Raw genomic sequence first — 13655 nt, 5'->3', positions numbered from 1 at the left:
AAACTCGAGTCTTCAAAAGCAGCAGCAACGACCAGCGATTGAACTCAAACGTGATATGAAAGAGTGGTATGAATTAAATCGACCTGCTGGTGGTCGACTGTACCGTATATCGATTCTTGTAGATTACAGCTGTGGCTCTAGGTATACCTATAACGTGCGATCAAAACAGCCAACGAAAAGTTTCGTCATCTTGCCACTGCGGCTGCTCCTCCAATGAAAATTATTATTGCAAATGTACTGAGATAGTGACAAGTACAAGTACATTTACATTAACATTTAATATCTGAACCTAATGTAAGTGAAAAAAGTTTTGCAGGCTGGTGTTCTGATGATTGTGACTGAATAGTAAAAGACAGAAGCAGAATAACGAGGAGAGACAAGTCAGCTAGAGCAGAGAAAGCTGAGGTAAAGAGAGAGAACTCAGCAACCAGTGAATTGTGATACGAGGGCAGTGGTCGTCAGCAGCACAGGTTCATTTTAATTCAATTTTCTAAGCAAAAAAAATCATTAAATACTTTTTATTTGTTAGTAAGAAAATTTTAATGAGTTGCGGTGGTAGTTTTTTTTTTTAAATAACAAAACTCTGCTGCGCTACAAGTATTTGAATACTTTTATATTTAAATAATTGCGGGTACTGTTTCAGAAAAAAATACAGCAGCTGAAAATTAGAGAGCGACACTTGAGTACTGTGACGACAAGTTGATGGAATGACGCTGTTTAACCTGTCGGTGTAATTTGAAGGTGTTGGAAAAAAAGTACAACAATATATCGATCTGACGTTAATTGTCGAACGCGTGTTATTTTATTTGAGTGATTGGTGTCCTGGTTATAAGTCAATAAGCTGATCATTAACGTCATTATAGTTTAATGGCTTTTGACATTACGCGGTTATGAGTTATACATTTTATTTTGTTGTATTTCCATTTAGTTATTTCGACAAGTTGACCCATGCTCGATAACGCCCCCTTTTCAACCTCGATATCGTTTAGTTATTGACCTATATTTTGTTCTTTTTTGGTATTGTAATTGTTGTAATATAAATTGACATTTAGTTCGTTTAGGACAGAGGTTAGGGTCAAATTCTCCGAACGTCAGATCATTTTATTATTTTATAAAAAATCAATATTAATTATTAGTTTATCTGACGTTTATTGGTGTTTTATTACAGGTACTACTAATAAGAAATTTACTACTGACACAATGGCCATGTCACAAACACCGGGTGAGTATAATTAATTAAATAATAATCATAATTATTATTATTTAAGAAAATATTCAAATGTCAAATGATTATTTTAAGGTATTGATCCATGGGTGATTCAACCTCGCGAGAGATTACACTTTAAAGATCAATTCGATGCTCTTAAGCCAAATAATGGAGTTGTTACTGGAGAACAAGCTAAAGGATTCCTGCTACGATCACAATTACCACCATCAATACTCGGACAGATATGGTAAAAAATTATTATATTTTTAATACTGTTAGTATTATCAATAATTGTAATTTAAATAAACAAAGGGCACTGTCCGACACCGATGGAGATGGAAAAATGGACATCAATGAGTTCAGCATTGCCTGTAAATTGATTCACTTGAAACTGCGAGGTCTAGAAGTTCCTCCCAGTTTGCCACCGTCGCTCGTTCAAAGCTTAAAAGTTCCTTTCCCAGGTATTAATACTAAATCAATAACAAGATTTATATGATGATGATTATTTTTTTAAAAACTAGGTACAGTTCCCAATGTAGCAAACGGTGGAGTACCAGCTCAACCTCAGATACAGACAGGGTCACTCGTAAATCTTGGAGGTGCAGTACCACAACCTTTGGCTGCAGTGCCACAACCACTAGCAGCAGTACCACGTCCTGTGGTGCCAGGAATACCAGCAGCAGTCCCACGTCCTTTAGTACCAGGTGCACCAGCGGCAGCAATGCCTCTTGTTAATCCAGCAGTGAGACCTATCGTTCCAGTTCAAATGCCCGCTGGTAAATTATTTTAGTAATCTAACTACAAGCTGACCCTTAAGGTCACTAGGATAATGATATCGGCTAGATAATTAGATAATACACCAATAAACTAACTGATTAATAAATTAGTTTGCACTTGTAACAAGATATATTAGATAAATATAGAAATCCTCAACGCCATTTTGTTATATTTGCATGATGAAACACAGCCTCACGTCAATTTAGGGATAATAAGGGTACTAGTGGTGTGGTGCTCGGCACAATTAATAAAACATCGTCAAAACCACCTGCTCGGCCTGCACCACCCTTCATGGGTATGTGATAAATCTCTACATCATCTGTTTGTTATGTGTCTATCTGTCTGTGTCTCTATGTCTGTTTGTATAAATATAAATATTATTATATATTTTTAACTAATTACTCTTACTGCTTCTATCACTCTAACCGTTTGACTCTAGTTTATTTATTCTCGTAAATAATATTATTTTTTATTGAATAACTTAACTTGGTATTTATCAATCTCATTATATTTAAACTTTTTTCTAACACAAAATGCACAATTTCACAATTTAAAATGCAAATATTATTTCTTGCTACACGAAGGAAATGCAAATACTGTCACAACAACTACCAACGTTGGAGCACCGCCTCAAAGACCTGCACCTCCTGGTAGTATTGGTATGTCCCCAATATTGTTTGACACCTTGTGCATCCACTAACATGCCCACTGTTATCGTAAATAATTATCGTGATTTTTAAAAAATCTTACTGTGGAATAATATTGACATACATAAATTTATTTATAGGCAGTGGATTCGCTGCAACAACTGGTATAGCACCGCCGCCAAAACCCGGACCGCCTTCATTTCCAAATAGTCCAGTAGCCGCGTCAATAACTGCCGGTTCAATGCAACCACTTCCAGTAGCTTCCACAATGGGCTTAGCGCAAGCAGCTCCGATAGTACCACTTAACACTAATCCTACTCCTATAGCAGCTTTTGGAATGGGACAAACTGTCGCACCATTAATTCAACCGATTTCAGCAACCGGAGCTGTTTCATCTGTACCAGGAGTTATGCCTACAGCTGGCGTTGTGCCTTCAATGCCAGGAGTTATTTCATCTGCTGGAATTGTTCCATCAGTTCCAGGTGCTATTCCATCAGTACCAGGTGCTATTCCATCAGTACCAGGTACTATTCCATCAATACCGGGTGCTATTCCATCGGTACCAGGAGTTATTCCACAAGCTCCATTTTATAATACAATGGGAGGTATACAAACGGTACCAGCCACTGGAATGATTCCATCTGTACCTGGAACTATTCCATCAATACCTGGAGTTATGCCAAATATACCTCAGGTTCCAACAAATGGAGTAATTCCTTCTGTTCAACCATTGAGTCAAGCAAACGTTGCAATGAATGGTAATGCTGGTATACTTCAGACTCCAGTGTCAACTAATACTCCACTCAGTACAACAGCACGACCACCAAGTATGGATCGAGTTGGGTCTATTGATTCTCAACACAGTCAGCACAGCCAACACAGTCAGCATAGTCAGAATTCTGTTACTTCACCACCAGACTGGGCTGTTCCTCAACAGTCTAGACTTAAATACACACAATTGTTCAATACTTGGGACAGAACGAGAACTGGTTACTTGTCAGGACCACAAGCAAGAAATATCATGGTCCAATCTCAACTACATCAGAAAATTCTCGCCCAAATTTGGACTCTTGCTGACATGGACTCAGATGGTAGACTAGGATGCGAAGAATTTGTGCTGGCGATGCATCTTTGTGACATGGCCAAAGCTGGAGAAAATATACCAGCAAGTCTACCACCGGATTTGATACCTCCGACTTTCCGTCGTCAACGTCAGAGCAGTGTTTCATCCCAGGGTCTTCCTGAAACTGTCGATCCCTCGGCAGGTATGCCGCAGTCTTCCTTCGAGGACAAGAGAAAAGAAAACTTTGAGAAAGGTCAAGCTGAATTAGAACGTCGTCGTAAAACTTTGCAGGACTCACAGCGTAAAGAGCAGGAGGAACGAGAGCGTAAAGAACGTGAGGAAGCTGAAAAACTGGAGAAGATCAGGCTCGAACAGGAGAGACGTCGACAAGCTGAAATTGAAAAACAAATGATGCGACAGCGTGAAATTGAACAGGAGAAAGAGGAGCAGCGATTGAGAGCACAGGAACAAAGAGAAGCTGCAAGAAAAGAGATGGAGAGACAAAGACAACTCGAGTGGGAAACTCAGAAGTCTCAAGAGCTTCAAGCACAGCGACAAAAAGAAAAAGATATTTTACTAAAACTAAAAGCTAAGAACCAGACATTGACCATTGAACTGACATCACTTAATGAACGTGTCAAAGAACTTTCACAAAAAATTTGTGACACTCGTAATGGTGTATCAGGTGTAAAAACAACCATCGACGGCATGCGTTCAACCCGCGATAGTCAGCTCCAAGAAATGAATGAGTTGAAGAAAAAATTACGGGAGCAGAATCAGCGATTGCTCGCATTGAGTCAAGAGAAAGCTAAAATAGACGCTAAAAATAAAATAAATTCTTCTCATGATGCTGCTGGACAAGAAGCCATGAAGATGGCATTCGCTAATAAACAAATAACACTTAAACAATTGAGAGATAAAATATCTGATTTGCAGCAGCAGATAAATGAGAAAATGTCAGACATTGAAAATAATAACGGACAATTGGAGGATGTGAGAAATCGTATGAAGACTCTTATTAATGATTGCAAAAATCTCTACTCAACATTTGACAATAAACGTACTAAAATATTGGAACTGCGTGAACAAGTCGTAAGTTCCGGTGGGATTGATTATACAAGCGCCGCGTGGGCTGAAAGTGCTTGGGGATCGACTGATGAGCAAAATCCCGCTGTCAATGAAGATGAATGGCCGGTTGACAATGCGCCCGCTACTACTGCTGTTGCCGATGAACCAGGAGGTGTCAGAAAATATCGCGCGCTGTATGAATTCGTAGCCAGAAACGAGGAAGAGATATCCTTCCAACCAGGTGACATTATTTTAGTACCACCAGTCCAGAATCAAGAACCCGGATGGATGGCTGGAGAGATACGTGGACACACGGGCTGGTTCCCCGAGTCTTATGTTGAGCCAGTGGACTCTGACATCGGATTCGATGACAACAGAGCGTTCGTCCAGCAGGACAGTGTAGAAAAAAGGCCGCTTGAAGAAATCGCCGAGGTACCAGAGAATGTTTCTGACGCGGGATCTCTAGGTGAAGCCCCTGCTGCACGAGTTGATGCTACTTCAGCAGTTACCGCTACTCCTACTGCTACTACAAATTTAGCCGACACCAGTGATGATTACTATGTTGCTCTCTATCCCTACTCATCAGCAGAACCAGATGATTTGAATTTCGTTGATGGCGAAATTATTTCGGTGACTAAAAAAGACGGCGACTGGTGGACTGGAACTATTGGTAACAGAAGTGGATTCTTCCCGTCTAATTACGTTGAAAAATGTCAACCAAATATTAATCAGGTTAGTAAAACTATTATTATTATTATTATTAGCAGGTTAATAATTGAAAATAATTATAATTATTAATTATTTGTAGGTTCCTGTAGAAACTGTTGCGTCAACTGTGGCAGCTGCTGTTGCTGATGCTGCTCCATCGCAAGGAACACCCGTGAGTATTTTAAAAATTTTTACTTTGATCTTTAATTATCATTTTTTTGTCTACTTACGAGTAATTGTCTTACACTTTGTGAGTGTGTGCGTAATTATAAAAATAAATAATAATTTTTCCTCACTAACGATCCTCATACACCCGAGCACCCTCATGCTGAGCTAGATGCGTATAACATTTATATGTTTAGTCAGCGGAAAAAACCGCAGAACAGATTGAAGATGAACGACAAGCTGCTGAAGACCGTGCTGAATTACCCGATTTTACAGCAATGGCATCTCAGCAGGTAATGATATCGTAATAAATTAAAAAAAAAAACTTGTCTCCTTTACTCCGATTTTTTTTAACGAATTCGTAAAATAAAAATTATTTAATTGATTAAATTAAATGCATGATAATCAATGAAGATAAATAGTCACGGTGATGGAATAAATATAATAAATATAAATTTACGCGAATTATTAATTGACTATGGTGGATTTTCCAATGTTGTTTTCTTGGATGCTGCGTTTATTGGATCCCCATCGATTATTCCTGCGTGTCCTTATTGCTCACTGGTGCAGTACTACAAGGTAGCATTTTATCCTCCAGATCAATAAAATTTAAATTGCTTTTATGTAATCACTTGTGCTTATCATTATTTAATTTATTAATTTTTAGTTTAATTGTTTCCTTAATTTACTAATTAATTTTTACAATTTATTTTAATGTTTACAGCTGATTAATTTTTTTTTTTTTTTACTTTAGTTTTTTTTATTTAAAATTACTACTGTGATATTTAATTCAAATAACGCTTGTAGACTCGAGGAAAGAAACCGGAGATTGTCCAAGTAATTGCACCCTACCAAGCAACGAGTGCTGAACAACTCGATTTGCAGAGAGGACAGCTCATTATGATCAGGAAGAAGACTGATTCTGGGTGGTGGGAAGGAGAGCTACAGGTATTTTTTATTTGTCTACTAATAAATTTAACTGTACTATTTAATTATTTATTTATATTTATGTTTACACTCAATAAATTGCAGGCTCGAGGTAAAAAACGTCAGATTGGATGGTTTCCTGCGTCGTATGTAAAACCATTAACAAGTAGCAGTAATAGAAGTACTCCAGTGTCTCATGGTTATCAAGATTCTCCAACGGATCCTAATGTCGGTAAGAAAATATTTTTTAAGACGAACGTCTTCGAGAATCAAATCAAAATTTTCTTGAGCCAAGAGAATTTGTATTTGTAAGAGAAGATTTCTATTTTAGCTGAGAAAATAGAAGTTTTAAAAAAAATTTTCTTGAATCAAGAATATTTACTTTCAGTCAAAAATTTTTTTTCTGTCTAGAAAACTCTAAGACCAAAAAGGCGTATAATTTTATTTTCATTGCCAATCGTTTTGTAGACTTATTTTATAGTTCAAAATTGGAAAAAAAAAATTTTGAAAGCCTATAGAGCATGAGTTTAAATTCTACGTCCTTTTGGAATTAGTGAGACGAAATATTAAATAAAATAAAATATTACAGAACGTGTGATGGCACTGTATCCACATCAAGCTCAGAACGATGACGAGCTGAGTTTTGAAAAAGGAGATGTGATAATTGTTTTATCAAAACAAGAAGAATCTTGGTGGAAAGGTGAACTTAACGGAGTATGCGGCATATTTCCTAGCAACTACGTGACACCCATGTGTGAGTAGTCCACTAGTAGGCAATTTATAACCGTCATCATTGATGATTAAAAGAATCTCATAGGAGTAATTACGGATAGACGGACAAGCGTCATAATGACGATAGAATGATACCATTAAATAATAACTATAATATTAAATTTAAATGAACTTGAGAGATAAATTATAAAATAACCGAGCAAGAGTTGAATCTCTTTACTTGTATATTTATTTATTTATTATTTATTACAATTATTATCAAATAGTAATTATTAATTTTTTGTATATTAAATACGTCAGTTGCTTGCTTGTCCGTCCGTTCTCTACAGGGTAAATAAGCATTCTCGTTTTTAAACTCCCGATAAATAATCGAGACTACTTAACAAATGTACTAAATAATTATCGGTGACTTTAAATTGTTTATAATTTATAATTATGACGACAATAATTGTTATCGCATGACGTTTCTGTCAATTCTCATTATCACTAATTTAAATAAAATTTCGCCTCTGCTTGACATGCAGCCTAAGGATAACAGCGGAGAGAACTCATCATCGCAGTTTAAAAACAATAATAAATATATTGTGCTATAATAGTACAATTATTTAAATAATAATACTAATAAGTGAATTATTCAAATGCCAGCTTCTGCGTTTATCAAAAAAGTTAATGAATAAATAAAAAGTTAATGGGAAAAAAACTACAACGACAATTATCCAATGGCCATTATGCGCATCGTTTATGCGCGCGGAAGGAAAAAGAAAGGATAGAAAAAATATATAACTATATATATACAAAGAATTATATATGCCATAAATTATTAAATTATTTATTAATGAACTCTAGCTCACTATATTATTATTAGTATTTTATAGATCTGAAACAACAAAATTTTGTATTGTTTTGTTATAATTATTCATACATAAGTAGATCATTGTTGTCTTATGTATTTTTTTTTACTTTTTTTTTTTTTTTTTTTTCAATTATTAATTGAAGCTCAAGGAATTAAATTTAGAATCTTTTTTAATTTTATTTAAGTAACCTGACATTTTTTAAAATTAATTTATTATTTTTTTTTATGACCGTCAGGTTTAATTGATAAAAGTATCAAAATATATATCAATTATTGGATCTTGTTACTATAATGTTACATTATATATAATTATTATTTATTATTATTATATTATATAGGATTTTTGAGTGCTCATTAGCATTAATTATAATTGAAAGTTCCTTTTGTTTTCCAAATGAATTTTAAAATTATTTTATCTGGTTTTTATTTTTTATCAAGTAACTCATGTCTCACTACGTTCATTTTATAGTGCAAAGTTTAAAACACAAAATCATGGCCCGCTTTCTTATTAAAATAAACAAAAACATTATTACAATAATAATAATAACATAAGTGGATGTAGCAGATAAGAGACAAATTTTAAATTAAAAATAAATGAATTATTTAAAAATATGAAAATAAAAAAATGCACATACTGATTTTCAAATTTTAGAAATGTGCATTTTTTTTATTTTATCCAATTTACTTTTAATTTACTTATTTAAAATTTTTAAATTGGCAATTGTCTGCTACATCAACACAATAACAATAACAATACAATATACCAGAACAATAAATATATGTTATGCAAAAAAGTTTAATATAAGCCCGTTAGTCGATTATAGAATAAAAAAAAAAATAATAATAAATATACAAAACGTTTCGGGAAAGTTGTGTTGATACCTTTATGAGACGTAAATATATATGCCTATAACTGTGCTATATAGTAGAAATGATTAGAAATATATATGAAAAAAAGTAAAAAATCCAAAAAAAAATTATATGAGCATGTCGCGCGTTACCTCTGTTCTTCATTCCTTAAAAAATGTTACTTATTGAAAAGCTATACGTATGTTTGTTTGTCTTGTATCGTTGGAACTAAAATAAATAAATTATTGCTCCGGCAAATAATTATTTGCATATGTAAACATATACATACATATATTATGGATACTGAAACGTCGTACTGTTAAGGTGTGAACAAAAATTATTTAATGAGACAACTGGATAGTAATTATTATTATTGATATATTTATTACATTACTAATATATATATATATTAAAATTATTTGTCTCATGATATTTGTTGACATTTATCTAAATTGTATACAAAATATCCTTCCTGGTGCGGATATACGCATAGATCATATCATATATATCACATGCATTTAAAAAAAAAACAAAGAACTATATGAACAAAAAATATAAATGATTTAAATAAAAGTATAGCTAACTCGCACATGACGATTCGAATAAAGTGTCTAACTGTTGCAAAATTAAATCCGTCTTTAATTTCATTTTATTTTTATCACGTTATTTATTTTTTTTTTTGTTTTCTAATCACTAATTTTAAATAATTAATTAGTATACTGAAGTTAACCGACTTATAATTTTTGGATTTCTTTCAAAGCGATAAATTATTAAAAAAAAAGTTTTCAAATAATTGCACCTGTAATTTTTTAAATTTTCTACACGTGCATTTTTTTATTTTTATTATTGATGTGTCGAAAAAAAATCCGTAAATTCTCTGTCAACTTCAGGATCATTAATTAATTAATAATTGGTAGCTTTATTGGTAATTGATCCTTTAGAAAAAATTAATTAAATTAAATAACAAGTTAAAGTTATTTGTTGTATATATGTATTTAAGTATTTATAAAAAATGATGAATATCAAGATGAAATTGAAAATATAAAATAGATATTCAAGTTCTCTTCCTCGATGAATAATTGGTAAGTGAGGAGATGATTATTTGAGCATGAAGAATCGGTAAGGATTTTTTGTTTTATGTCTAGATGATGATAACTCGAGACTGGACAATTATTCGATTTCGATGCTGGATCCGATGGAGAGAAAGCGACAGGAGTATATTAAGGAACTTATTGCTACTGAGGAGGCCTACATCAATGATATGATTCTCGTCCATGAGGTAAAGTGACGTTTATTATTTACGATCTGCAAACTATAAATAATTATTATTTATTTATTACTCTAGGTGTTTGAGAAACCACTCATTCAAAGTCTAGTTCTCACTGTCGATGAAGTCGAAAGAATTTTCGTTAACTGGAGAGATATCATTGCTTGTAATGACAATTTTCTCAGGTAAAATTTCATATCAAATATTTAATCGTTACTTTGAAAATAATTTTTAATTATTTACTTTCACTATCAGAACTTTGAGAATAAGAAGAGATAACAGTGAAGATGGTGTTGTAAGACTGATTGGTGATATTCTATGTGAAAACGTGAGTTTTTATTGTCTTTTAAAAATAATATTCTATAAAAAATTAATAATTTCACTATTTAGATACCGCGCATGTCTGCGTATGTCAGATTCTGCAGCTGTCAGATTTCAGCTGCTGTGTACTTACAAAGTTTGACTGAAACGTTGCCAGAATTTGTGGCTGTTGCACAATCATGCCAACAAGATCCTCGTACCAAAGGAATGCCTCTCAGTTCATTTCTTATAAAACCCATGCAGCGAATTACCAAATACCCTCTCATTATTAGTAAGGTATTTATTATATCTTTTGGTATCAAGGGAATTCTAGAGAATTAAACCGCAGACTGTAACTTAAATAATTATTTAATTATTAGATATTAGAGTACACGCCGACTGAGCATCCAGACAGACAATATCTACAAGAAGCCTTGGCAAAAGCTGAGGAATTCTGTATACAAGTGAATGAAGGTGTCAGAGAAAAAGAGAACAGTGATAGACTGGAATGGTTACAGACTCATGTGGCGTATAATGAAGATGTTTTGCAGGAAAAACTTGTATTCAATTCTCTGACAAACTCCGCTGGCCCAAGAAAGTTATTACACTATGGAATTCTTCACAAGGTATTCAATTTTTTGCTTAGATTTATTTTCACATAAATAATATTTTTATTATTTATTTTTTTTCAGGCTAAAAGTGGCAAAGAACTCGTTGCATTTCTCACCAATGATTTTTTACTATTTGCTCAGCCATTGAAAACTCTGCCTTCTGGACAACAATTTTCATTTGAGCGAAACGAAAATAATAAATTCAAATTATACAGAAAGGTAAATAATAATAATTTAAAAGTCTATAATAAATGAAATATTGAACAAATAATTTTTCCAGCCGATATTTTTAAATGAGTTGTCAATGATCGGTGACGGTGAACCAAATGGCAACATAATTCCTACGTCAGACGCTTCTAGGACTCTCGGCTTACGAGATTCCACAAAGAGGCCCATTATTTTGCTGGCGCCATCGACGAGCGAGTGTTCGCTGTGGGCTAGAAAAATACGCGAGGCGAGAAAACAGTTTGCCAAGAACGAGAAAAATCTTTTGCAACGTCAACGCTCCAGTAAGTCAATCCACTGTCTGATTTTAATAACGCAAATAAAAATTCCTAATGAATAAAATTAATATCGATATTTATTGTAAAATGTGTCGCATTGTGCGTTGATATAGGACAAGCGCAAATTAGCTCTTGTGGTCGTATCCTCGTTACAGTACTCCAAGGAAGCAGTTTGAAAGCACCAGCTGGTAAGCCGGATGCATGGATCCATTTTATTACAAGGAATGCTGTATAATTTATTTAGCTTTGCTTTTCGCTTAATTAAACTCAACAAGAAATTACTTACTAATAAAACAATTATTATTTTAAATTTAAGTTTAATTACAACTCTAAATCTCTTTTTATTTACTTTTATAATTTTGCACACGTAGCACATTAGCATCTTATTAACACACAGCATGGCATGATTATAGTTCGCAGGAGACCTCCAGAAGGACGCCTGTCTCTAGTAGTTGTAGAAGCTGAAGATTTAATCTTTGCTAAAAAAGGTAATCACGGGACTAATTTATTTCACTGAGATGCAAATACTATTTTTTAAATTATTACTTTGCACGCGCACTAACTGCAAGTTTTTTATACTATCTCTCTTATTTTGGCGGTTTTTTTTTTTTAAATACTGACAAGATTCTTTTACTATAAATCTATCTCACAGTTTCATTTTCATTTAAAAATTGCTAGAGTAATTATTGAGATGTCCAATATAAAATCGACTTAAATATTTTAATTGCTCTGATTTACTAGTTTTTATTTTAAAAAATTAAATGACTGGATTGAGATCTCGATGAGTGACCTCGGCATGGTAGTAACTGATAAGTTTTCACCGCTGAGTTATCACATAAGATTTGAAAGATTGGCGGGAGAGATTTTATACCACAGGGGCTCTGGTACATAAAACCTCTAACTGCAAATAGTCATACCTTTAATTATTTAATTTCAGAGTATTCTCAGATAGTGTCCCCAATTTTAAAAAATATTAAATTACTCAACTGTCATGACCAGTTTAAAATTTTAATTTCACCGAAATAAAGATTTTTAAAAAAATTACTCACAGTTGTCATCAATTAGAAGTCAAACGAAATTTCGTAAATAAATTTTAGTCTACAAAATTCGAATTATAAATTCGTATGACAGTCACTGAGTATTTAAAAAAGTGGGGGGGGGGGCACTGTCTGAGAATGTCTTCAATTACTACACGGTTTATTAATTAATAGGTAAGTGCAATGCATTCTGTAATGTCTCGATGGGATCGCAAGAAGAAAGAACTCCCGTTGTCCTCGGTACTAATTGTCCATTGTGGGATACCTCGATGCAATTTTTAGTCAAAGATCTTCATGAGGATACTCTCTGCATAACAGTCTTTGACAAAGGCTATTATACTCCAGACGGTAAAGAAATAATAATTTTACCTTAATTACTTGATTAACTTTCAACTAAATACAAATATTATCACAATTATTTGTCTTTCTTTTTAACGCAGATTTTCTCGGCCGAGCGGAAGTAAGAGTTTCAGATATAATGAAGGACTGCAAGGACTCATGTGGGCCCATTCAAAAAAGAATAAAACTACATGAAGTTGACTCGGGTGAAGTAGTATTGAAACTTGATCTCCGATTATTTGCTAGTTGAAATAATTGACTATAATTATCCACTTTAAATATTTAATAACTATTAGACAAAGTGCTTAGTACACAATTTTATAAAATACTCTTGGGGAAAGTGCATTTATCAAGTAGAGAAAGGATTTAATATTTTAATTAATCACGTTTATTATATACTTATTTATTTTTTTAACAAGTCATAGTTCAGTATTAACTTTTCTTGAAACTATGCGACACGAAATTATAATTACATTTAATTAATATCTAGTCGCACTTATATATGTATGATTTATTTTTTATTTTATTTTATTAATATTCATCATACATATATAAAGCAAAAAGATATATACAGTAAGATCTAATAGAAATTATTCCATTAT

The 13655-nt window shown here is 33.2% G+C and overlaps 1 protein-coding gene across 16 annotated transcripts; it reads left to right on the top strand.

Moving 5' to 3' along the window:
• Positions 1-144: 144 nt before the first annotated feature.
• Positions 145-13529, top strand: LOC103578332 (intersectin-1). Of its 16 annotated transcripts, none has more exons than XM_053741152.1 (26): positions 145-234; positions 309-470; positions 644-741; positions 1169-1222; positions 1301-1454; positions 1520-1668; positions 1729-1983; positions 2175-2279; positions 2569-2643; positions 2772-5494; positions 5571-5642; positions 5833-5928; positions 6443-6583; positions 6668-6794; positions 7152-7316; positions 10142-10275; positions 10342-10448; positions 10519-10591; positions 10654-10860; positions 10944-11189; positions 11256-11393; positions 11455-11683; positions 11791-11865; positions 12091-12165; positions 12889-13062; positions 13155-13529. In XM_053741152.1, the coding sequence occupies exons 4-26, from the start codon at positions 1201-1203 to the stop codon at positions 13301-13303; spliced, it is 5691 nt and encodes a 1896-aa protein (XP_053597127.1). In that variant the 5' UTR covers positions 145-234; positions 309-470; positions 644-741; positions 1169-1200; the 3' UTR covers positions 13304-13529. The 16 variants fall into 16 exon arrangements, with proteins under 16 accessions (XP_053597127.1, XP_053597129.1, XP_053597130.1 ...); XM_053741154.1 differs by having other exon boundaries at positions 149-234; positions 317-470; XM_053741155.1 differs by having other exon boundaries at positions 190-252; positions 317-470.
• Positions 13530-13655: the final 126 nt, after the last annotated feature.

This window comes from Microplitis demolitor, chromosome 8 (genome assembly GCF_026212275.2).
Source record: "Microplitis demolitor isolate Queensland-Clemson2020A chromosome 8, iyMicDemo2.1a, whole genome shotgun sequence".
NCBI lineage: Eukaryota > Metazoa > Arthropoda > Insecta > Hymenoptera > Braconidae > Microplitis > Microplitis demolitor.
This window is presented reverse-complemented; position numbering and strand designations above follow the sequence as displayed.

What these genes read in the sequence shown, in the direction of transcription:
- LOC103578332 (XM_053741152.1), top strand. Translation starts at nt 1,201, where the DNA reads ATGGCCATGTCACAAACACCGG. An exon ending in CTTAAAAGTTCCTTTCCCAG is followed by an intron (nt 1,669 to 1,728) that starts GTATTAATACTA and finishes TTTAAAAACTAG; the next exon opens with GTACAGTTCCCAATGTAGCA. An exon ending in AATTCAAATTATACAGAAAG is followed by an intron (nt 11,394 to 11,454) that starts GTAAATAATAAT and finishes TAATTTTTCCAG; the next exon opens with CCGATATTTTTAAATGAGTT.